General features: G+C 41.6%; 1 protein-coding gene across 3 annotated transcripts in view; it reads right to left on the reverse strand.

Moving 5' to 3' along the window:
* The window catches only part of SPEN (spen family transcriptional repressor), an 88,553-nt gene extending 62,782 nt beyond the window's left edge, over positions 1-25,771 (reverse strand). Inside the window, exons 1-3 of one of the 3 annotated variants that reach the window (XM_029065448.1) lie at positions 25,443-25,519; positions 24,211-24,696; positions 2,760-3,080 (exon numbers count right to left, since the gene is read on the reverse strand). In XM_029065448.1, the coding sequence (XP_028921281.1) occupies positions 2,760-2,959 (200 nt within the window). In that variant the 5' untranslated portion in view covers positions 2,960-3,080; positions 24,211-24,696; positions 25,443-25,519. Of the gene's footprint in view, positions 1-2,759; positions 3,081-24,210; positions 24,697-25,442 lie in introns of all 3 variants that reach the window. The other 2 variants (XM_029065449.2, XM_029065447.2) reach the window with 2 other exon arrangements.
* Between the last annotated feature and the right edge of the window lie 515 nt (positions 25,772-26,286).

Raw genomic sequence — 26,286 nt, forward strand, 5'->3', positions numbered from 1 at the left:
TTTCCCACACAAACTCAGAAAATGTAGGTTTTCACTATTAAATGTAGCCACCTTTATTAGGAAGCTTCCCCCCCACCCCCCACCCCAGGCCCCCCCCTCATCCCATTAGATGATTATATCTTGCCTCCCGGGCACTTTGTTTCCTGCTAAGAAAATATTCCATCACCAGTATCACTGGAATTCTTTGGATGCTAAGTCCAAATAATAGCAAAATGGAATTCAAAAAGTCCCAGGAGTATTAGCTGTAACATTGTTTTCTGTGCAAGTTTTATTCTTCATTTGATAGGCATGGGTTTTTACAGTTCCCTTCTGCCATATGTTAAAACAGAATTCCCATTCTGGAATACAACTAAGAGTTGCATGTGCTGAGAATGTTGGTATGCGTTCTTATAAAATTACAGAATTGCAAAAATGTGAAAAGATAAAAGAAAATTTTGAAGGGTTCAATGTTCCACTTTAGGATAGCTACCAGGATGGTATGGCTTTTGAGATTAATTTTCCAATTGAAAAGTTGAGGTTGTGAGTAATGATAGTCTGTTGAGGTCTTGAAAAAAAAGAGAAGCAAAATTATGAAATACAATGCAAGTGTATACACTCTTAATTTTCAAATGTAATTCCCATTTGATAAAGAACACCTTAAGCTTTCCCGCTTTCTTGCCACTCTTCCTTTGGGAATCAATTCAATTGCTCTAATTCCCTGGATCCTAGTTGCCCACCTCACTCCAGTTCTCCTCTTCAGTTGGGTCACTTGACATATCTTCTATCAAAAGGGAGTAGGGAATGGTGGACAGTTTTCAATGTTCTTTCAAACTGACGATGGAATTAAAATCTTCCTTGATGATGAGTAGCTTGAAAAGCCTCCACCTTAACTATAACTGTGCCCCAAGATATATCTGCCCTAGATTCCAAAAACTCAAACTTTCTACCCTTCACTCTTTGCCTGACAGCAATCTGTCTCGGGGGCTGCATTTTCAATTTCACAGCCCTCTCAAGAATGTGACAGAATGCAAACATAATAATGTAATAATGACTCCCCTACTTAATAAAGTTGAAAAAGACGCCTAGTGAATTTTAACTGCCACAACTTTGCCATTTAGAAAGCTAAATCAAGGTCTAGCAAACAGTTGTTTTTTTTTGGAAGGCTCAAGATCAACAGTTTTATAAATGATCTATTTTAGCACCCTATTAAAAGTTAATCAGAGATAGCTGGTTTAATGGTATAAAAGAAAACAATACTTCTAGAAAGGTTACTGCTACGGCTGATAGGAAAAACAGAAACAAAATCCTTACTCCAATAAAAGGACACAGAAGACAGGCACAAGAGCTAGCAGAGCTGAAAATCTAATGGCTACAATGCTTTTTCAATTTATCTATTAGTACTAAGTACTACTGGAGTTAGTGGAAAGAGAGGGTTTGACTTGGGTTAGGAGAGGGGCTAATATACACAGGGCAGGACATACCAACCTTTTCCAAGTGTGGAAACACGACCTATAATCCCAATTAAATCTAGGGAGAGAATTGTGAACATAACTTCCCCAATTTGGCCCCTCTTATAGGGGTAATCCACCTTCTTAATGGGCAAGGGTGTCAAATGATATTTAGATGAACAAGAAAAAAAAAATCTTAGTGGCAAGGCAAAAAAAAATTCCACTGGAAGCAAGTTGTCCCAGACTGAAACCGTAACTCTCAAACCCCAGACTTCTTTCTTGAGATAGTAGACATTTATAAAACATCCACATTAAAAAAAAAAATTCCAGCCCTAAGTCTGAATCAAGCAGCTGGTAGTAGTATACCCAACGTTTGAGGAATGCAACGTTGCTGGCAAGCAATCCACCTTTGTAGCCATCCAGCTCAGCCAAATTTTGATTGACGTATCCACAAACTGAATATCACCATGTTTTAAAAGCTAAGGTATCTTTAACTGGGCAGCAGCAACCTGCTTAAGAAACTAGATAGTAATCCACTCCCCCTGGGCTACTGAAGTCTTGACTGTATACCATCCCATAAATTCAAGGCAGTGGTCCTTATTCCAGCACTTGAGAAGAATGGCTATAATTCCAAGCTTTAGGAACGTCCATCATCTCATTTTTTTTTCCCATACCATCAGGAAGAGTAATCCCAGTAAACATGGAAATGATGTAGATCCAAAATGGAATCATCAAACATTGCCTTCTCTCTTCGCCATCCAATTACACATTTCCAGGTCTAAATGTTGTTTGTAGAATCCAAGCTGTTGCATCAATTAAAGTCTGCTAGAATTTTTATTTTTTGGTGACAATCCAATTAATATGTGAACTGCATGTAGTGAAAACTGAGAACCACATCAGGTTCTCAAAGACTCTCTGTAGGCTCTAGTATTCCGAAGATACTCCATATAGAACTGCGACAAAAGCCGTAGAAAATAGCTCCATCTGGTAGTAGGGATATATCCGAGGAAGGCCTCAACATTATCCAAGAAAAGGAATTATTAACTCTAGAAGAAGGATAACTCCAAAAATGGTGCTGCCATAGGAAATCTTCCATCTTAAGACCACCACCTTATCTCAAGAGTAGATATCCAACCAGCTGCAGGAAATATCCTCTAGGACTCCACAAGATACCAGCCTCTGGGATGGGAATCACTTCTGTTTCCAACCCAAAATAGGAAACATAGAGAGAATGCCCAAAATTTTAAATCCATCTGGGGCCCCTATATATGAGTTTGTGTTTCTCACCATATCAAATACAAAATACCTGCCTAGAGAAACCTTGGAACTTACCCATCAAGTCTCCGCTCATAGCGTCCTTCCCGTGCATGAAGTGATGGTGGGGGGCCATAAGTAGGCCCCCCACCACCTCCTCTGAACCCAGAAACCTCTCTACTACGTGATGCTATGGAAACTGTATCATCCAATCCCCGAGCAGCACTTGGAATGGTGCCTGGTTCATTATAATCCGTCCGAAGGTCTCTATCTCCCATTTTGTTGACTGAATTGTGCGCCTTCTGTGCACTTTTGATGTCCACAAAATCCACAAAGGCTGCCACTCCACCTTCGGATCCCCTTTTGGGGAGAATTTTGACACTTTCAACACGTCCATATCTGGGAGGGGAAGAAAAGCAAATATGTTAATGCCAGTGCAGTTCTAAACATCAAGAAGACGACTCAAGAGCAAAACAAAGAAACACGCTCACATTTCCTAAATAAGCTTTCAAAAACAAAAAGCTTTCCCAAGCAATTTCATGTAAGGGAAAAAATTTTCCATTATGATGTTAGAAACCACTCCATTAGGAATCATATTTCCCTTGATCAGAAGAGAACATTTAATTCATGCATTATTTTAATCAGTTAAAACATTTAGGCCTTCCATCTAAGAATCAGTATCAGTAATATACAGTAATGGCAATATCTTTGAATACAAAGACACTTAACTGCGATGAAATTGCAAGTGTTTCAAAAATCTTGACAATTCAGAGTGGAAGTATGATTAAATCTATCAGTGCCAAAAAAGCTAAAAATAAAATCCCAAAAGCTTCTCTTAAAAATAAGAACTGTGACCACATTCAGCTATTTTACAACTCAATTAAATTAACATGACCACTGGAAGAGCAAGGAAATGGTCATTTGGAGACCTGGGTTATAACACCAGCTCTGCCACCTGCCTGTCATGTGACCTTGGGTAAGTCACTTCTCTCTGCCTCAGTTTATCAGTAAAGTGGTGATTAAATACCTGCTCTTCTCCTCCTCGGACTGTGAGCCCCTTGTGGAACAGGGACTACGTCTGATCTGATTTCAGTTTTGTATCTACCCTAGTACTTAGCAAAGTGCTTGACATGGGTGTAAGTGCAAAATACCACAATAATATTAAGAATAATTAATAAGCTGGACATGCTTTCAGGCATCCTTCACTTTTTTCTAATCATTGAATCATTAAATTTGAGGGCATGTCCTGTTAGTTTACTTTACAAGGTCATTTGAACCTTGAAACATTTGATTTAAAAATAAAGAAATGTCCATATTGAAAAGGAATCCATTTTAAGTTTACTTTCAAGGTAGCATTTCACTAAGAGGGTACTATAAAAGGCCTTTTCATAAACTTTAGTCTTATGTTTCCTCAAAAAGTAGCTCAAAACCCTCCAATGGCTCACCACCATTTATTTCCCCCATTTCTTCACTCCCTACTCCCCAACTCTTCTTTGTTTCTCCCAAACCAACTTTTTTTTTGTACTTCATTTTTGATTCTTCTGTCTCCACTCTCTCACTCGGTTCCCTACCTAAGACAAACCACAGCTTTCCCCACATTCAAAGCCCTCTCAAAATCTCACCTTCTCCACCAAGCCTTCCCTAATTAATCTCCCAGCAACCTGACATATCATCCCTTAAGATAACAAATTTATTTATATTTTCCTCAGTATTTATGTCCATATGCATAACACTCACTGAATGACTATTCTGTAGTTCCCAAGTGCCTAAAACAGTGTGCTGTACCTACTAAGAGCTCAATAAATTTTATTAGAAGGCATACATTACATTTTAAAATACAGTGTTTGAAAATCAGGTCCTCCTAACCTGCTAGAAACCCTAGGTCATGATTCTATATTTCCCCTGCAGGTATCACACACAATTTTTTTTAATGGTATTTGTTAGATGCCTATTATGTGCCAGACACTCTATTAAGCACTGGGATAGATATAAGCTAATAAGGTTGGACAGTTTTTGTCCCACATGGCACTTACAATCTGAATTCCCATTTTACAGATGAGATAACTGGGGCACAGAGAAGTGGCTTGCCCAAGATCACAGAAGACATGTGGCGGAACTGGAATTGGAACTCAGATCCTTCTGATCCCAGGACTGCGCTTCTATCTCCTAGACCACGCTGCTGCCCGCCCCCCTTTTTTTTGCCTTAGACTTCCTGCTTTGCTTTAGGCTTTTATATTACCAGAGGGAACCTATCATCCTAAAATCAAGTTTTGACAGGACAAACAGAAAGTTTACAGATTTCACTTTTATATAAATTTGTTGGCAAGTGGTATGTTAATAATAGTAGTGGGATTTGTTGAGTGCTTACTATATGACAAGCACTGAACTAAGTGTTAAGGTAGATGCAAGATAATCAGGATACTAGAAAGGGCTTGCAAGCTAAGTAGGAAGGCCATCTGATAATTTAATTGCCATTTTGTGGAAGAGGGAACTGAGGCACAGGCAAGTTAAATGACTTACCCAAGGTCACACAGCAGTAAATTGCAAAGCTGGTATTTGAACCCAGGTCCGCTGACTCTCAGGCCTGTACTCATTCCTCTAAGTGACGCTATGTGTATAGTGGTGATTTTAGAAGGTATTTTGGGGGCTGGGGAATTTTTTTTACATCAGCAAATATTTTTATGCACATGATTGTGTGAGTATAAATGCTTATTTGCACCCCATGAATAACTTATCTGCAAACAGGTTTTTTGTTGGGATTACAACCCAGGTCCTCCTGCCTTCTAGGCCTGCTCTATCCACTAGGCCACACTGCTTTTGTTTTTTCCCTGGTCTGTCTCATTATTGTCAGCCCTCTCTTGAACGCTTGTCCTTGTATGATTCCTCCAGTTTATTCTCCCCCTGCTTCAGCAGCTCCTGACTCAAGCTCCCACTAGGCTCAATAGCCCCGGGCCCAGCTCATCTGGCTGTGGCTCCCACTGGCCCAGCCCTGACACATAAAGCCCCAGGCACTCGCTGAAGAAAGCTGGCATGTTATCAGAACATTAGTGAGACACAGAAGGCACTGCCCAAAGTGTGGCCCATTCCCAAATATTAGTACTAATATTATTTGTATTTGTTCAGCACTTGCTACACATCAAGCACTGTGCTAAGCCCTGGAGTAGATAGTAGATACAAGATAATCAGGACAGACACCATCCCTATCTTATGGCCTAGTGGATAGAGCATGAAACTGGGAACCAGAAGGTTATGGGTTCTAATTCTGAAACTGCTACTTGTCAGCTGTGTGACTTTGGGCAAGTCACTTCACTTCTCGGTGCCTCAGTTACCTCATCTGTAAAATGGGGATTAAGACTGTGAGCCCCAAAAAGGACAACCTGATAATCTTGTATCTACCACTGTGCTTGGAGCATGCTTAGCACATAGTAAGTGCTTAAATACCATTATTACTATTAACTTGGGCAAGTCACTTAACTTCTCTGTGCCTCAGTTACCCCATCTCTAAAATGGGGATTGAGACTGTGAGACCCTTGTGGACTGTGTCTAACCCGACTTGCTTCTTATCCACCTTGGTGCTTGGTGCAGTGCCTGGCACAGAGTAAGCACTTAGCAAATAACAAAACTAATATTTACTAGGAGTATATATTCAAAAGGGCACTTTGTTCATTGTGACAACTTTCTAGCTTAATATTGAGATTTCTCTAATAAAATATGACACCAACTTTTTACCCAGCAACAATTTTTTTAAAATCCACAAGTCCACATTTTTTATACCTTCTTTACTGCCCCACCATAGACATTCAACTACATGAACAGATTGTTACTCTGTTACAAATTAATAATCTGTCCTGGCCACCCAGATTGGGATGGGGGAGGGGAAGAAGGACAATGAAGAAGTGATTTTTTTCAAGAAAACTTTAAAAGTTCCATTAACAAACTGGAATCTCAAAAAGAACTAAAAGGAGAGCTCCATTAAAATCTGGGGGATCTAGAACAGCTGCAGCCCTTGAATTGACAGTTCACCGGTTGTATCTTCATAGCAAACGTGAGCCGTAAATAAATTAGACAGCCCATGAACCTCTGGCTTTCAAGAATGAGTGGTTCACTTGTATGCCTATTTGGCTCTGAAGTTGAGAGAGGTCTCCTATTGGCTATATGGCAGGAAAAATATTCACAGGAGGGAACAGGAGAAGTAGCACCAGGGACACAGAGAAACAAGGGAATATGAAAATAAAATGAGGGGAGGGACAAAAAGAATTAAAGAAATATCATACAGGTGAGACAGGTGTGGCCCACCTCTTCACATGCTTTCATTAGTTATTAAGAAGTGAGATAAAAATGTCCACTAAACAGGGATTTACAAATCTGACACCAGCTGGAACTTCCTCCCCAACAGCGTTGGAAAAAACTAACCATTAGATTTTATTGAGTGCTTACTGTGTACCGTCTCCCCACTCTAGACTGTAAGGTCGTTGTGGGCATGGAATGTGTCTGTTTATTGTTGTATTGTACTTTCCCAAGTGCTAAGTACAGTGCTCTGCACACAATAAGCACTCAATAAATACGATTGAATGGATGCAGAGCACTGTACTAAGCACTCCGGAGAGTAAAATACATGTTCCCTGCCCATAAGAGCCCATCATTGCTAAAATCTGCCCTTTCCTCTCCATCCAAACTGCTGACAGGTTAATCCAAGCATTTATCCTTTCCCACCTTGACTACTCAAGCAGTCTCCTTGCTGACCTCCCTACCTTCTGCCTCTCCCCACTCCAGTCCATACTTTACCTCCTCAATCATTTCTTTACAAAAATGTTCAGTCCATGTTTCCCCTCTCAAGAACCTCCAGTGACTGTCAATCCATTTTATTAAACAGAAACTCCATTGGTTTTAAAGCACTCAATCATCTTGCCCCCTCACTACCCTCCTACTTCAACCCAGCATGCACACTTCACTCCTCTAATGACAATTTACCCAATGTACCTCCATCTCCCCTACCTTGCCACCAGCATCTCACCCACATCCTGCCTCTGGCTTGGAATGCCCTTCCTCTTTGTATTTGACAAGTACTCTCTCCCCACTTCAAAGCCTTATTAAAGGCACTCTCCTCCAAGAGGCCATCCCTAAGCTCTCTTTTCCTTTTCCTCCAATCCCTTTTCCGTCGACTTAACCTCTTCACTTTATTCATCCTCCCTGTTCCAATGAGAAGCAGCGTGGCTCAGCGGAAAGAGCACAGGCTTTGGAGTCAGAGGTCTTGGGTTTGAATCCCGGCTCGGCCACTTGTCAGCTGTGTGACTGTGGGCAAGTCACTTAACTTCTCGGTGCCTCAGTTCCCTCATCTGTAAAATGGGGATGAAGACTGTGAGCCCCACGTGGGACGACCTGATTCCCCTGTGTCTACCCCAGCGCTTAGAACAGTGCTCGGCACATAGTAAGCGCTTAACAAATACCAACATCATCATCATCATCATCAACCCCTTCCAACTTATGCACATATCCATAATTTTATATTAATGTTTCCCCCTCTGGATTGCAAGACCACTGTGGGCAGGGAATGTCTATTATATTATACTCTCCCCGGCACTTAGTAGTGCTCTAAATACTGCTTAAGACATATGATTGATTGCCCACAAAGAGCTTAAGATCTAGAAGGGGAGACAAAGTAAATTACAGACATGTACAGAAGTGTTTTGGGCCAAATATCAAGTGCTTAAAGGATACAGAGCTAAGAACACAGGCAACACAGGAGGGGAGTAGGGGAAGGGAAAGCTTAATAGAAGGTCTCTTGGAGGAGATGTCATTTTGATAAGGTTTTAATGGTGGGGAGAATGGTGGTTTACATGAAAATTAGATTTTCTTGTAAACCAAAAAAGGAATTTGTGCAATTTCTCCTAGGGTGAAAAAAAACACACATTTTCTCTCTCTGGCAACTTTATCCCTTGGAATCCAGATCACAAACAGCTGCACTTAGGGTCTGCTGTATAAAATCATTCTTCCAGGTTCAAGTGTTTTATTTAAACTGGGTGAGACTATTATTTTGGTTTCCTAATAATGCTGCAATGACACTCGTAAACCAGACACTGGCACCGTTTAATCCTGTATTTAGCTGGTCAAGAGCATTCAATGAACTTTGTTTACTTTGAGCAGTGTGTTAAATCTTCCATTCCTCCTAGCCTATGGGGCTTTTGTGAAGGATAGTGTTTGTGTGTGCAGAATGAGAACAGGACTGTGGATCTCACCCACACCACGGGTGAATTTCAACATTAGTATCATCTTGGGGGGGAGGGGAGCGTGAGCAGCTCAGCAAGAGAACACCGAGGACCGAAGTGATGCAGTCTATAAGGAAGGACCGCATTTTCACCTCCCACACTGAATTACCCATACATATATTCTTAGTCTTCAATTCACTCGGATTACCCTCCCTAGTGATCCATCAGGACCCCTCCCAAAAGCTAGCTTTTTAGCTGCTTTTGCCCTGCAGAACCAGCTGTCAGGATTGCATCGCTCCATGTTTTCTGATCTTGAAGGAGAGGGAACATCTGCAGTGCTGCATCGCAAGGCATAAGTTTATTGGCAAGGCCAAATACATTACCTAGAAATAATGATCTGAGGAAGTAACAAGAATGGTCCCGGGGGGGGGGGGGGGGGGGGGGGACGGGGGGGGGGGGACGGGACTATATTTCCTACCATTATCCCAAGGAATTTAAGATACCAGGGAGAGGGACGGTAGAAGTCCAAACAGGGATGTTGGGGGTCTCCATTCGTTTCAGAGCATGAGACCATCAAGTGAAAATAATAAGCTATGGAACTTACAACTTTTAGCAAAGTTGACAGTTTTTAAAATGAATTCTCAGATCTTAGATGCCTTAAAGACCACCCACATTTTCCAAATGTAGAGTACAAATGAAGAAGCCCTGGCAGAACAATAGCTCGCATCAACCACAACTGCTTCTTTTATGTCCTTTCCTTTCCTGTGCCAATTAATCATTAACTAGCCATGTAGGCAGCGGGCTATTTTGGTTTCTCCTTGGAAACTGTACTTCAGAAATGTCTAAATCAGAGAGACACTAACCTTTTTAACTATTATACCAGGCAGTTCCTACAAATTACATAATGCATCTCCGGAGCCCAGGAAAAGAGATTATTTTCAATCTTTTGGACCCAGCAGCCTCTAGCAATCAACGCATTGAAAGTATTGGGGCTCTTGCTATCGGCACTCATTCTGTAGTTCTCCTAACACACAGGGTGATCACAGGCTAAAAAGACATATCAGTCACCAACCAAAGAAAATCTCCCTCCACTTTCTCAGGGCCCAACTGTCACTGAAACCTAATCTGACAGAGAGAGAGAGAAAGTAGTTGACCAAAGTAGCCCATCTCTAACAATTCTTCAAACCACCCAGGGATCAGGGCAGGAGAAGGAAAAACTCAAATATTAAAAACTACTCTACAGCTGGTTTCCCAAAGATAGACGGTTCAAACGACAATTGGCAGTCTGGCTTCATAGCAAATTAAGTATTGATTAGGATTGTCATAATTTCAGTATTTCCCTTTTAGACATTTCAAGACCAACTGGCCATGGCTAAACTAACGAAAATAACCAGTAGGCAACGGGTATGTTACACAACATACCTCATAATAATGTGTAAATCAACTTCCGATGCAACTTCCTGAAGGTTTTAATGAAGTTGGCTTTTGGACTGGGTCTTTGAAGCTTAAGGTCATTTTAGATGTCTTCTTGTAACTGCGCTCTTAATGTATGTGACTTGGAGGAGCAGGGCATAAAACGTACTGCTTTTGGATAGTTTTCCTTTGGGGGAAGATAGGAGTTTATAAATGTAAATGAGGTCAGGACTATGCTTCTTGCCCACACCTTGGGTGAATTTTACTGTAAGGGGAACACCCCAAATATGTTTTATTTCCTGCTCCTCTAAGTCACATACACCCAGAGTACAGTTATCACAAGACATCTAAAACGTTTTGGGGACACTGATGACCCAGTTCTAAAGCCAACTGCTTTAAAAACTTTCAGGAAGTTGCATCCTGTGTAAATCAAATTCCAGAGGTTGTGTCAGAACATGGTGGGATAGTGTGATCAGTAAGGCCGGGGATTTATAGCTACCCAAGGAGGGGCAAAGGAACTCTTCTACTAACCAACAGGAGACCTCTTTCATCACTTAGATACACCTTGCCTGTTTTATAAACATACCATTGTTTAAAAAAACACCAGTTTATTTTCCAATCTTTAATTTGAACAGAATAGATCTTTGTTTTACTCCACAGAGCATAAATCCATGAAATAAATACAAGCCTAGAGATCCCATTGACAAGAGGTTTCCATGACCTCTGAAATCCAGGTTAATTTAGACACAGGCCCTTTGAAATGTTCTTGCTTGGCAGACAAAGGTCATGCAGAGGTGCTCTTGGACCAAGAAGCTTTATGATGTTCATTTTAGGATGCCAACTAATCCATCAATTAGAAAATTTGTTCCAGATGGCCTGGGAATTAAAAGATGCTATTTTATTTTCAATGTCAATACACAGGGTTCTGCATTTCATACATTCTGATCTCAATTTAGATCCGAGTCAACTGAGTTTTGTCTCCCTCTCTGCACTGTAAGCTCCCCGTGGGCAGGGATCTTGGATACCACCACCACTTGTAGTGTACTTTTCCAAGTGTTTAGAACAGTGCTTTGCACACAGAAAGTGCTCAATAAATACCATTGATTAATAAAAGTTAAGTGACTTGCACAAGGTCACACCACAGGCATGTGAGCTGGAATTGGAATCCATGTCTCTTGACTCCTAAATCCTGGGCTCTTTCCACTAGACCCCTTTCAAATCTTAATTTTGAGTTTTATTCCTGATTACCAAACCCACCTACCTGTAACTTGAGGCTAAAAGATTGATTTCTCTACAGCAATAGCATATTGTGTTTTGTTACATTCATTGGTGGTGGGGCTGCGGGGAAGGGAGGGGAGGAAAGACCAGGAATATACAATGAATGGTACCTCCATAAGCATTAGGATGTCAAAGAGGAGGACCATCACACTGTTCTTCCAAGCACTCTGTGGCCACTCAGACAGGATTCTGAATTACCTTGAATCAATAATAGCATTTCTTATCACCAAGTTTCCTGTTTCTGGGACCCTGGCATTTCAGGCAGATGAAGAATCCATAGGCTCTTGAATAATTTATTAATATTGAATGTAATTCTGCCATTTTTCAAAGAGTGAAAACTCAGGTACACTTAATGGAAGTATGAGTGTTTTTTCAGTTTTCCCTTAAGAATTCTAAAGAGGGGATCTTAAAACGTTTCAAAAGCTGGAAGAATCAAGTTCAATAAAACGCAACATCAGAACTTCCAAAGTGGTCCAGCTTTTCTCTTGTCTGAACACGGTAAATTGTGGACCTCAAAAAAACCACATATAAAATTTTACATTTATCTCCATATCAACAGCACCTATTGTGTACAAAGCACTGTATTGGACACTTGGGTGCATACAAGAGTAAAAGTCATGGTCCTTGCATTCAAAGCCCTAACAATCTTATGGGTCACGTAACTAGAAATCAGGAAAGATATTCAAGAGTATGTAATGAGAGCTACTCTGTGCAGAGCACTGTATTAAAGGGGGAAGATCACAATGGAGGATGAATCAAACAGGTCCCTGGCCCACATCAGAGCTCATAATCTAACTGGAGGAGAGGAAAGAAGGAGATGTTACCACCCAAGGAAATAGTGAAATGCCAAAACAAGACAACATAAGAATTCAAATAATAAGAGAAGTGTGAGTTATGGGTAAGAGGGCTCTTTAGTTGCTAGAACAGTTATTGAGGCTCAAACTGTAAACCATTAAAGACCACCTTTAGTACCTAGAATAATGTCTTGGCTCTTAATGGGACCTCAATAAATATTTGATACTAATAATGCTGAGTGGCAGGGGTGCCTCAAATCTGGCTCAAGCTATTTGTGGTTCTGTTGGTGTCAAGCCAGGTCTCCTGGAGAACTAATAGTTGGAGGCTGTCAGCCTGCCTGCATCCCTAACCCGCTCAATCTAGCTTGTCACCTATCCATCGTTAAGTATTAAAAAACCAAAAGTTATGATCTGGGGCAGCAGCAACCAGATGGAAGTGGGGGTATAGGAGCTGCTACTCACAAGTACCATCCTCCTTCACCCTACCACTCTTTCCCTTTAAAGTCACTTGCATCTGTGCAGCAATTGAGCATCTGATGTTGGTCTAGACTGCAGACTAGACTCAACTTACGCTCACAGTGGACAGGGAATTTATCTGTCAACTCTTTCTACTGTACTCTCCCAAGTGCTAGTATGGTGCTCTGCACGATAAATACAATTTATTGATTGGTCAAGGTACAACTCCCAGGGAAAGTAACTGTCTATTCCCAGTCAATGGTATTTATAGGGTACTTCCTATATGCAGAGCACTGTGTTAAGGGCTTGGGTCAATCCTGGTCCATATAGACCTTACAGTATAGAGAATGAAATGTGAGGTGCTGTGAAAGGGCACATCTTTAAGACTCAGAGCTATTTGGAGCCATATTTACAACACTGTGAACTACAAAGTTCAAGCATTGCTTTGGTCAGATACAGGCAAGTAAGCCTTTAAAAGAATAGTTGGTATAACCCCAAAATTGAGAGTAAACTGAGATGGCCTTAGTGTCAATTTACATAACCAAAATGAAATAAAAATATTCTCCAAATGTGGTTTTAATATTTTCAATGGCATACTTTAAAAAACAGAGGGATGAAATAATTAAATGACCCTTCCCTTGACACAAATGGTTAGATTTCTTAAAAAAAAAATTATAGTTTTCTTACTCCCAGATCATGTAAAGAGACCAAACATTGCAATGTTTTATTGCAAACCTATCATTTTATGAACATAAAGGCATTTTCTAATTCAAGAATTCCTGAGTCCATAAGTGATTTTTATTTTCAAATGCAACTTTATGTACATTGTGGGAATGGAATCCTTCTGCTGTGCGCAACAGAAATCTGTTATAAAATTTGATTTTACAGGATAATTTTAGGAAGACTTCTACTGGTTGCACACAAAACTTTATGAAGGTTACTCATATACTGGTAATACTTTTCAAGCCATTTCATTAACTTTGGGATGAAAAGAAAATTCTACACACTAGAGATGGCAAAGTTCAGGATCAAAGTCCACTTCCCAAGGGTCAACACCAGGCAAGAAATGAACACACACATTCACTGGCTTCCCATGCTAAAGAGAAAACTTCGGCCCCCTCCTCGTTTAAAGTCACACTTTTGAAAATGTATTTCCCTAAGGAAATGATCCCTGAAACTGTGGTCTTTGCCCTGGAATTCCCTCTCAAGAGCCTTTTTTTAGGGCTTTTCCACAGTTTAAAAATGCTTATTTATCTCTGTTGTAGTTCGAAAGATTTATGGCAATCTATTCTTCCACAGTATCAGTCAAACAGACTCTGTTATACACGGTTTAACATACCCTGCGTTTTGCAATACTCCTAGAAACAAGGGGACATATTAAATAGAACATATTTACTCGGAATTAGCATGCTTTAATCAGACAAAATATTAAAGTGGTAAAGAACTATTTAAAGTATTTCATTTACCTTCAGTTGGCATTTAAAAGCCATTATGAGACTAGAGTACCAATAATTATCTCCAAACAAAGGAGAAAAGCATTTCGACGATTGACCGGTTGTAGTATAACATTCTGCCAATTTAAGTACCTCTAGAGTATAAAAATATAGGACGAAGAAAACCTTATTTACTGAAGTCCAGTTTAGAAAGACACCAAAACAAAGCCAATCTTTGTCCCTCGACTCAGTAACCATGCACTAATAGTAAAACACAGAGTTTTCCGAGTGAGACATCAACTACTTGTACAACATTTGATTCCCATTCTCATGATCATGTGCTCCCCCAGGGGGTATTAAACTTAGAACAATGAAGATTCATCAACACTCAAAAATATGATGATCAGCCCAGTTTTTCCAAGCACTTCCTGATTTCATTGTTACACTTTTGAATACTGGCCTACCTATATTTCAGATATTGCTGCTGATAGCGTCTTGCAGTCCTATATTTTCAGTCCCCATGTTAAATCTCTAATACCCAAGATAGTTGTCTTACACACTCTCGCTCTTTGGTCACAAAATTTCAGCTTCTTAGAAACCTCACAAGTGCTACTTTAAAAAAAAATCCTAGAAATTCCTAGTGTATGGAGGGAATATGATTTTGGCTAAGCAGCTCCATGAGAGTGTTTGAGCATTTTTGCTTGCCAGATTTGATCAAAATCGTTTCTTCAAGCCAGTCGTCTTTTCGGAAGGAGTAACCAAGATCTGTCACTAAAAAAGACAATGGAAGAGAAAAATTGGAAATAAGCACGTTCTTTCTACCTTGAAAACAATTTATTGACCTTGAGTGTAAACTCTCTCAGAATCTTTGAAGAAATAAAATAAATCTTCTGATGACCAGATTGAGCCTTAAGTATATCCCCAGTGGAGCTGGGTTTAGTTAACCAGCTTTGTCAGCTCCACATTCTTAGGTAAGCCATGAATTTCTATGCATGAATAGTGCACAGGAATGGGGTTGAAAGAGACAAATGATTACACTTTCTGGGACTCCTACAATTCTGCAAACTGCAAAAGCCCACTGTTTTCAATCAGAAATCAAAATGGTCTCTGGAAGAATACAAAGTCTCAAAGAGACTGAATTCTTAACATGTCCAGGGAGGGCAAAAAGAATCCTGGTTCTTTTACAGATTTCATCTGAGAGGATTCCCTTCTTTGATCTACCTCAGGGAAAGAAAGGTGGGAATCAATCTTGCCAAGATCAGAAAATGCATAACCAGGGAGTGTATGGGAAGTGCTTGAGCCATTATTGACTTCTCTGGCAAGACCGTACATCAAGTAATTTTTTTGTATTCATTCATCAGTATTTACAAACAGCCTACTGTATACAGAGCAGAGTACCAGTAGCATCCCTTGTAAGTCACATACAGTGGTCCATGCCCTTTAGGATCTTAGAATCTAATGTAGTAACAACAAACTCAGCTAGATGCACTGCGCTCAACTAAACACTTAGGAATTTCTTTTAAATAACAAACAGTCCCTGCCCCCAAGCTTACCCATTAATGGTATTAAAAGGAATTTTCTTTCTTTAAAAAAAAAAATCATCGGTACACAGCAAATATATTTAAAACGTTATAATTAAGAAACACTTCATAAAACCCTCAACAGTACTCCCCCTAAATTGAGGTCAGAAAAATGGGAAGAGAAAGTGAGAAATGGGTAGAAATGGAGCAGACAAGAACAAAAAGCTCAAGTAACCAAAAGTCATTCATTCATTCAATAGTATTTATTGAGTGCTTACTATGTGCAGAGCACTGTACTAAGCACTTGGGATGAACAAGTCGGCAACAGATAGAGACAGTCTCTGCCGTTTGACGGGCTTACAGTCTAATCTCCACCATCTCCACCATTCAGTTGCTAAAACTGATTTAGAAATGCATCTTCAAAATATTACCAAAGATTTTTTTTAATCAACTTTTTCAGAAGCAAAAACGGTAGTGATGCAGGTTAGATCATTAACTATCTTGCTCTAACCTATATTATTTTACTTATAGACTCAGTTTAAGAGAAGTCACTTCAGGCATTTTGGTTTTTGAGGAAAACTGAAGTGGCAAGGGGGCGATGTATTCTGCTAGAAGTGGATGGTGGATGCAACAATAATCCAGGAACGTCTATCTCAAAAATGTTCAATCATGGTGGTACCTTCAAGCCACCTACCACCTAACGGGTTAATTCCAATTGAATCGATGGAATAATATAATGTAATTTTTCCTTTACACAAGGAAGTTCAAGCACACAACTTCCTATATTTTGACTTTATAAAGCAATTCCTAATCAGGTAGAACCTCTCCATTTGAAGAACAAGAGAACATGAAAAATATGATCCCCAACTTACTCGTCTCTGAAAGTTAACTGAAAAGAAATGCAATGCTCATGACTTTTAACTTTTAGAAAGTCTACAAAACAAGACTCTCCAGAATATGAACACTCAGTAATTCCTAGAAAAGTAATATACTATAAAATGTCAGCAAAACTTAATAACTTCCCATTATGTGAATTTAGTGCACAGATATAATATCCATGGAACTCCCCAGCCAATACTAAGAGCATTTTCCAAAACATCACTTGAGAGCTTTTCTACAAATATAAAACTCTCACAATATGTGTTAGGATTCCCATAATTTAGCTCCAACAAATCAAATTAGCAAGCTTTGTCCTACAAGCAAGTTTGCTATCTATGACACTGTGTGGCCCAAAGCTGTGACTAAAAAGTTTCTCTCTTGGACTTCTGCTTTTCAGAATGACCAAGCACTTTATGCTGAAACGGGTGAACAATGAAACCATCTGTCTGAAAAGTCATTATGGAAAACAAGGGATTACTTCATGATGACTACCAAAGAAACTGGGAAAGCCGAAAATCAAGAAAAATTAAAGCATACCTATAAAGTATGTGTAACTTTGTACATTTGCTTTACGCTAGTCAACATTTCAAATAAAAGAAATGGTACACAATTTGTCCTTAAAAACCATAAGATTTAAAGAAAAAAAACAACACAGCCTCAACAAGACCAATATTCCTCTCCCACTATTGTGAAGTTCCCACCCTTAAATTGACACTCTAGAAGGGGGCTGTCTGAATAACCCACACTTTCAATTTAATACATTAAGGTGTGTTATTTTATCCTCTCTTCCTCACACCCCATCCCACCCAAAATAGCAAATTCCTCACTGGCAAGAATTCAAACTACTTTACACTCTGCATAATCCCTCCAGGACCTTACAATATTTCCAAATCTGTACTAGTAATAATAATAATCACAGTACTTGTTAAACGTTTACTGTGTGACAGGCACTGTGCTAAGTGCCAGAGTGGATACAAGTAAATAGGGTTGGACACAGTCCTTGTCCCTCGTGGGGCTCATGGTCTCAATCCTCATTTTACAGATGAGGTAATGAGGCACAGAGAAGTAAAATGACTTGCCCATGGTCACATAGCAGACAAGTGGCTGAGCCAGTGTTAGAGCTCATGGACTTCTGACTCCCAGGCCCATGCTCTATCCACTAAGCCATTCTGCTTCTGTAAACTGTATTGGAACCTCAATTATCCACAAGTAGAGTGATAAGTTTACCCAACTATAAAATCAACCAAAAACAACCGGCAGCTGATTTCAGGGTTCCCTACCAGTTCTTTCCCATTCAACTGCTCTTTTCCCGGCTAGTCCCTCCCTTGCTCATGTCTTCTCCTCTGTCTGAAACTCCCTCCTCTTTGAAACCCAGATGACCGGTTTTCCCCCCATGCTCAGAGCCCTCCTGGAATGCCATCTCCTTCAGGAGGCATATTCCCCAATTAATTTTCTTCTCTCCAAGTCATAGATGCCCACTCCATGGGGACAGAGGATCCCACAGCCTTATGAACAGACTTGCTCATCCCAGTTCTCCAACATGAAAGTGTCACACAGAACTGAAAAGACTCAAAACGGTGGCTTTCTGGCTTGTTTGCCCTTGGAAGTCTGTCTCCTCCCAGTTCCCATGCCCCCTTCTCACCCCTGCACTCAAAACGAAGAGTTAGCACCTCTGCTCCAGACCTGGGGACTTTTGTACATCTCAACTTGCATTATCTACTTCCTAAACATATTTATTGACCTATCTTCCCATTCTCTTTCCCCTCTCTGTAAACCAATTGTGTGTCTCCCTCCTTAGATAAGGTCCTTGACCATAGGAATGTCTTTAACCTCTAATGTACTCCCAAGTGCTTAGTACTGAACCCTTCACACGGTAGCCTCTTAAATATCCTTCATAACAGAAAAATCTATTAAAGCCCCAATTGTGTTTGAAAATCGACTTAGTAAATTGGTTAGACCTTCAACTAAACATATTTTGCACTACATAGTACGATTATACTGAAGAAGTTTCCATTAGGGCAAGTAATTCAACAGCCAGCTGCATTTTAATAGTCACTTCAATTCAGGGATTGCATTCTTGCAGTACTCCATGTAAAAGAAAACTGATGCTGCAGTACTCACTAGGTTTCTGATGCCACATATACACAAACAACCGTTATCTGCAAAACCGCATCAAGCATAATCCGGGCAAATACCCATTTTCCGATGAATGTTCCCTTCCTGCCATTGCATTCTTCCCAAACTGGGCAGCAAAAACACACTTTGTGGGCAAAGTGACTCCTGTATAAAAGTTTTAAAACTGAATACATTGATTTTTGTAAACTACTTATCTCACATTCACTTTTCCATACTCCTGGGGTTTTTTTCTGTTCGATTCTCTGTCTCCATTATATTGTAAAGCTCCCAGAGAGCAACGGCCATGTCTTTTACTTATACCAAACTCTCCTGCATACTTAGTACAGTGTTCAGCCCACAGTAAGGGCTCTTTAAGCACTATTGATTGATGGGAAATAAGCAGAATGCTACAATACGAGAACAGTCAACTCAGGAGCTAAGAATCCTGTGAGTCCCAGGTTAATATGGAAAAAAAGACTAGTCGAAGGGGACTTTTTTTATTCAGAATCCTGAATGGCAAAAACCTAGTACTTCCGGCCTGAGTAGGTGCACAGCAAAACAAACAAAAATTCAGTGAAAGGTAACAAGATACCAAGTCGAAGAAATTAATGAAACACCACTGGGAACAACATTTAGACACCTTGCTGTTCTCTGCCATTGCTTCCGGGGCCAGTAATTGCTAAATTCTTGCGAAAACATTTTTGCACCCACATTGCTAATATCAAGTAACCAAAGTTGGACTATTTTCCAACCAAAGAGAGTAAGTCAATAAAATGGGGAGAAGTTATCCTACTGGTAAGTAGATTGGTTGATTTTAACATCAAATCAAATTATATGTTTTTTTCGTAAAAAAATATCAGCAGCATATTATATTTAAATAAGAACACGAAAAAATTGGAAGGTCTCCATTTCCTCGTTCAAAATTCCTCTCAACTGACCAAAGCTTAATGGTGATTTTTTCTTTTGAGTATTCTACAGTATTTGCTTAAATTTAATATTGAACTGGTTTACCTAACATTTTTTCCAGAAATAATCCATAAAACCATAAAGAATACTTCATGAATCATTAAACAAGCTAGTTTATATTTCCTCCACATTTTTAAAGGTTGAAATCAGCACAAACCAAAGCCAAGATTGTAAGGTAGAAGATAAAAGTTAAATTCACTAAGATTTTTAGAGATTGTATTTCCTTTTTGACCTTTTAACTTCTGACTGACTTATGCCAAAAAAAGCTGAATATTATTACATTCTTTAAACTCATCTGCACTGCTGAGAACATCTTTTGACTGCAAACCTGGTTTCCCACGCACTAAAAGCCAGCTAGCTATCATACAAAAATTATATGGTTTCTAATAACAATGATTAAACACTCTAATTGGCCTCCACCAGTATGCATTTCCATTCAAAATGCGAGGAGTTGAAAGGCAACAAAGCATATTCTTGAATAAGAGGAGGGAAGAAAAAGCAAGGAAAAAGTATGGAGGGTTGGCACTAAGAGTAGGGACAAATGTTACTATATTTAGTCTCCTTGTTCTGAGACTGCTGGACATCTGTTTCAGCAGTGCTGCTTATTCTTTATTACCATCCAAAACTGCAATTTGGAACCATTTTAATGATGGATGGCATGAATTCTGAAGGTATTTCCAGATTACAAAGTTAACTCAATTCTATGGCTAACTGGGACTCAGATTTCAAGCATTAGGGATCAAGAAGTGAAAGCAATGGAGGAAAAGCTTTTTCCAATCTCCTATGCCAGTGGCTATCAGAGTTTTCTAATATAAAAAGCAATTTTAAAATTTTAAAACAAAGTTTGAGATCAGTAGACTGTTCACCACCGAATCACTTGAAAAACTTTTCAAAAAAAAACAAACAGCTCACTTCATCACCCACTTAACATATATATGCATATACACATAACATAATATATAAAACTTCCTAATGCATTAAAACAATTACTTCACATATATAACACCTAAAATTTCCACAGAAGCACGGGATAGAAAGTCTAGTAATATAATTAGTTTGGGGGGGAGGGGGATCCTTAGATCAAGTCAGAACTCGACCTCTCCATGGCACTAGGCCCAACATTCTCAAAAGGAAAAATATATTTTATGCATTATATGCAAGTTTTTAAAACTTATTCCTCAAAATATTGAGATTTTGTAAGGAACAACTTCTATAACCTCTCTTCCCCACATTCCCCAACCCTGGGGAAAAAAAAAAAAGCTTTACAATATCTCCTCAATATATTACCCTTTCTTAAACTGCATTCTGATTCCATTTGTCAATCACCAAATGTCAATCTAAAATGTCAAGAAAAAAATAACTTCCAAATCAAAATGCAGTACAGTAGAATACTGAAAAGGAAAATATTCTGTAATATGACACACTGCTGTCCCAAAGGAAAAACTCAGAGCTGAACAATACATACCACTGAGTTGACTTTGTATATGCAGACAAGTCATTGCAGCATTTTACAATGAGGTACTATTGAAAAACACTAGCCCTAAAACTATTTGACATAAGTAAAATTCAGTTAGTGTATTTGAACAACAGGTATCCATTGTTCTGTGGCTAAACAAGGCCTTTGCCATTCTGGAGATATCCCTCAAACAATAATTATTGCTACAAAGGGGACTTCTTAATGGCGCTCAGTCACCTTCTTTGCATACTCTTTACCCTATTCTCAGGGTGGGGGATGGGTGGGAACCTGATTATTTGATTTACTTAAGCTCAGCAAAACGTGAAAAACAGCTTTAAAGTGCCAAGAATTACTTAGCAAGCTTTATTCAATACATTTTCAAATTCGAGGATTTGCCTTTATATATCTATACATCTTCACAACTTATTTTTTGCCCTAATGCCACAAAACAAGGCTGTGATACAACTGTCTTATCTTGTCCCTCCGTCTCCAGCCACCGCGCATACAAAGAAAAAAGACTTACTCTATTGTGCAAAAACAGTACCTGTGGCAATTTAACAGCTTTACCATCAAATTTTAAATCAGCACATACTTAAATACCTGACTAGAAGATACCAGTTAGGGATAAGATACAGTATTTTCCGTGAATTGTAGCCATAAGGATTTTTCTATCCCTCCACGTTTTCCAATAGATATTTTATAATTCTTGCTAAAAAAAAGAAGCAAAATGTGTGTATGTAGTGTAAAACCGATCTGCATTTATTTCCCAAATCAAAACGAAAGAGGCAAGACAAAAAAAAAATGATGACACAGGCACTGCCATCTTTCTGATCCACCTTTATGGAACAGTGCCACTGCTATTTTTACAACCGAAAAATAACCCCAAAATGCTAGAAAGCTGCCAAATTTTCACTTGCCCGTCCTCACACACCCTCTAAAAAGTAAACCGCGCGGGTAGGAGATTGCTGCAAAGTAACATTTTTCCTGAAAATATCCTTATAACGTGTTCCCACGATACACCACGGAAACCGGTAAGAGTGATTAGGTACTGCAGTGATCGGCTGGGGGTAAAGTGGCTTTTTTTTTTTTTTTATCTAGTTTCACTTGACGGGCTTCATCAGGTGCTCCTCACTCTGATTTCTAAACAACCAAAACGCTTAGGATTTCTCCACCACCCAAACGGTTCATTTCGATCATTTCACCCAACGGGGCAGGCCACTTCGTCCGGCTGCTTTGCCTTCTCTGCTTTTTCTGGCCTAATTCCGAACGATTTATCTTCGAACCCCTTTGGATTAGTTGCCCACCCCTCGGGCTGACACGCTCCATTAGACCGGGGGGAGGGGAATAATCGTGCCGTAGTGTCTCCAAATAGAAGTTTCCCTAGTTGGCTAACTCGATCTGCAAGAGAGAGCCTTTAAAATAAGGGAGGTCCCCAGCCCAGAGTCGGCCAGGCTAGAGATCAACCTGTTTCTCTAAGAAATATCGGCTTGGAGCTGTCTTCTAACGCCGGGTCCGTCTCCCGCACGCAATTGTAAACCGTGCTCCTGCTAAGCTGCTATTTCTGATTGCAGGTTTCCAAAGGCAGCCTCTCCACCCCCGGTCCCCTCCCCCCCGCCTCGGTGCAGCCTGAGACCTGCTCTGCTGTTTCCCACATAAAACTGGGTCCTCGCCGCCATTTTAGAAAGTCATTCACACAAGCCAGTCTCCCGCACTCTGCGCTGAAAATAACTCCGAAAATCGCCCTGGGAAGCTTTGCTCTTTTCCTTCCCCTCCGGTCCCGGCCGGGTGGAGGGGCCCTGTCTCCTGCGGGGAAAAAAAAAAAAGGCAAAAAACCTAGCAAACGCTTCTGGAACCTACAGAGATAAGCTGCATGCTGACAAGCCTGGCTGCATGCCACCGAACAGCAAAGCAAATGCTGCAATGCACGTGTTTGCACCCTGGTGCATGTGAAATTTCCCAGCCTCTGAAGCCAATGACACCGACCCTCAGAGAAAGACCACAAGGGGAGAGAAAGGATAGCACTTCTTCTCTAGCCGCCTAAACACGTAACCTAAAAAAAAAAAAAAGGTTTATCCGCTTCGGTGATCTACACTTAAATCGCACGGATTTTCCACCACATAAGGGCCAAGTGGGAGGGGGGGAAAAAAACCCATCCTTTAAAATCACTCTCCAAATCAATTACAAAATCAGGCTTCGGCGTCTGGGCTTTTCCTTCCCTGGCCTTTGGCTCGCAACCTAGTAAATAATAACAATGATGATGATGGAAGACGGAGAAAAAGAGTGCGCCTCCCCCACTCCTCTCAAGGCCGGTTAGGCGGTTATGAATGGTCACACTATTCGCACAACTCCTTTTCACACTCGGACGCGCGCAAAAGCGCGCACCCTCCGTAAGATTTAAGATCCCCGAAGCACCAACCCCCAAAATAATCAATGATCCTCCATTTAAAAAAAAGCCACCCAGCAGCTCTGCTGCTACTGCTTCCATTTCCTCGTCCAAGCTGCTCATGTGCTAGCAACCGAATCTATTTTTCCCATGGTGACTCACTAATAAGGACGCTCCATAATTTTCCTCCACTCACTAAACAGAAGGAAGGAGAACTTGAGCGCTAAGAAAAACTCACCAACCTTTCAGGGTCTTGAAAATCTCTAAGCCCTCATTTCCCCAAAACGATCTTCTAAAATAATATTTTAGACAGTTCACCCCAAAACCCCAAACTGTTTTTAATGTAAAGCGGTAATCTGAGTGCCTTCTTTCCACTGGACTCCTCCTACTTCCCCACAGCAGTTACATGGATATTTTCCAAACAAAGAAATTAGTAAATGGTGCTAAATTAAATAAAAACGGATACATTACCACTTTAATTATTGTATTTCATGGACAAAACTTACAGGGAGGGGGAAGGAGATTACAACTTCTAATCAAAGCCATGCATTTTTTTTAAACCATTACACTAAAGCGTCTATGGTGGGAAAAGTACCGGATTCATAAGTATAAGTATGCCATTAACGATACCGTGCAGCCAGCGGTATTAGAGATCCAGAGATTTCTTGCAAACTAAGATTCTATTTGAGGTTTGTGTCTTCAAGAATTTCTATTTTTTTTTTTTTAGTTTGTAACCATCTAGTTCCCACCAGCTTCCTTATTCAGAGGCTGGAAATGGTTGAAAGGAGAGAGGGAGAGGGGAACAGGCGAAGCACCAACTGTTATTTCCAGACACGAAGCTGCTCACAAATATATTTTTTTCCATTTATCTTCTGTGCCTGTAAATCTTCGATGTGAAAAGTTGCCACTATCAAAAAAAATCTCCATATTAAAAACCAGATCCACAATTTTTCGGTAAAAAATCTATCAAGATCTTCATTTCTGCATTTCGTTTTCTTTCGCATTGAAACCCCTTTAGCACAGATATTTCCACACACAAGAGTCCACCGGGCGAGGAAGAGTAGCAGCAGCAGCAGGAGGAGGAAGAGTTGCTATGCGACTCCAGAGTTTCCCATCCTGGAGTCCATGAGGGTTGTTGTTGGGGGGTCGGCGAGGGAGGGGGGGGATGGAAAAAATCAGTAACTCTCTCGATAGACGGATCCTATTTGGGGGAGGGGTGAAGGGCAGCGGGATCTCACACACACACACACACACAAAAAGAAACAGAGCCGCCTCCTCTCTCCGCAGATGGGGAGCCCAAGCCAGACCTCAAAGAATAGTTTGAAGGGTGGACAGACGGGGGTCCAGAAAAGCCCCTTCGGACCTGGGAGTGTGGAGCTGGAATTGGAATGAGTTTTTTTTCCCCTCCCACCCAACTAGGGTGTCTTTTAAGACCGGCTTGGGGGAGGGGGTGGAGGAGGCTTGCAAAGAAATGGAGGCCTCAAGACTCTCAGGGCGGCAGCTGGGAGACCAACTGCATAAACAGGAGCCAAACTGGAACAAGGCAGAGGGGCCAGGGAGGGTTTTAGGGGAGGGGGCTTCGGGAGAAAGCCCCCCAGCCCCCTCGCCCACCCCCAGTTTGGAGGGTGGGAGCAGCAGGGGCAGCTCGGGCCTGGCCGAGGACTCTTCCCGCTCCTTGGCGAGGCCCTCCCTCGTTGGGGAGCTGAGGCTGCCCCTCTCCCCTTCTGGGGGGGCAGGGGGGTGGGGAAGGGGGGGGCTCCCCTTCTCTGCCAAGTGCTAATTTGGGGGGGGTGTCTCCCCTCTCCTCAGAGGCCCCCACGGACCGTAGAAGGGGGCTGGTCCTGTCCCTCCTCCCCACTCACCGTTTGAAATGCTCAATGATCTTCTCCTCCCGCACATTCTCCGGTAAGTTGCCCACCCAGAGGTGCCTGGTTTCCCGGACCATGCTGGGGAGTCTCCCGGCTCCCTCCCCGCGCGGGACCCTCACAGCCGGGAGGAGGAGGAGGCGGAGGCGGCGGCGGGGACGGTGGTGGTGTCGTCGTCGTCGGCGGCGGCGGCGGCGGCGGCTCCTCCGGCTCCCCCCCGGACAGACACCATTCCTCTCCCCCAGGTTCCGACTCTCCGGACTCCCCGCTCCGCTCTGGCTCCTCCACACGCTCGCAGCCGACCCTCGCGCTGCGGCGGCGCATGCGCACTGGCCGTTCGGGGGGGGGGGAGGGGGGAGGGGCAGCCAGGCACCGCCAAAGCCGGACTCTTCCCACCGGCGCGCGCGTGCCCGACCCCTGTGGCTCCTCCCCCCCCCTCCGCGGGGGTGCTCTTCGGCCCCGCTCGGCGCGCAGGCGCGGAAGGGCTGGGAGGGAGGGGGCGGGAACTCCTCAGGGCGCAGGCGCACTCCGATCAGCCAGGGGGTGAGGGAAGGCGAGGCCATTGGGAAGAGGGGTGAGGGACAGGCTGACAGAGGAAAGGGAGAGCAAAGAGGGATCCTCTCCCGTTCCAGAGACAAAGAAGAAGGGCACCTGGCTTTTCCACCCCGGGAAGGGATCTGTAGCTGCCTCCCTGGTGGAAGCAGGGAGGATTGAGTTCTGGCCTTGTCCAGTGGGAGGCCGCCATGCTAAACACCTGGCCCGATTCCCTGCTGGGTCCACTGGACTCGAGGCCCTGGGATTGTTTAGCCTGCGAGCCCGTTGTTGGGCAGGGATCGTCTCT

This window comes from Ornithorhynchus anatinus, chromosome 5 (genome assembly GCF_004115215.2).
Source record: "Ornithorhynchus anatinus isolate Pmale09 chromosome 5, mOrnAna1.pri.v4, whole genome shotgun sequence".
Lineage (NCBI taxonomy): Eukaryota > Metazoa > Chordata > Mammalia > Monotremata > Ornithorhynchidae > Ornithorhynchus > Ornithorhynchus anatinus.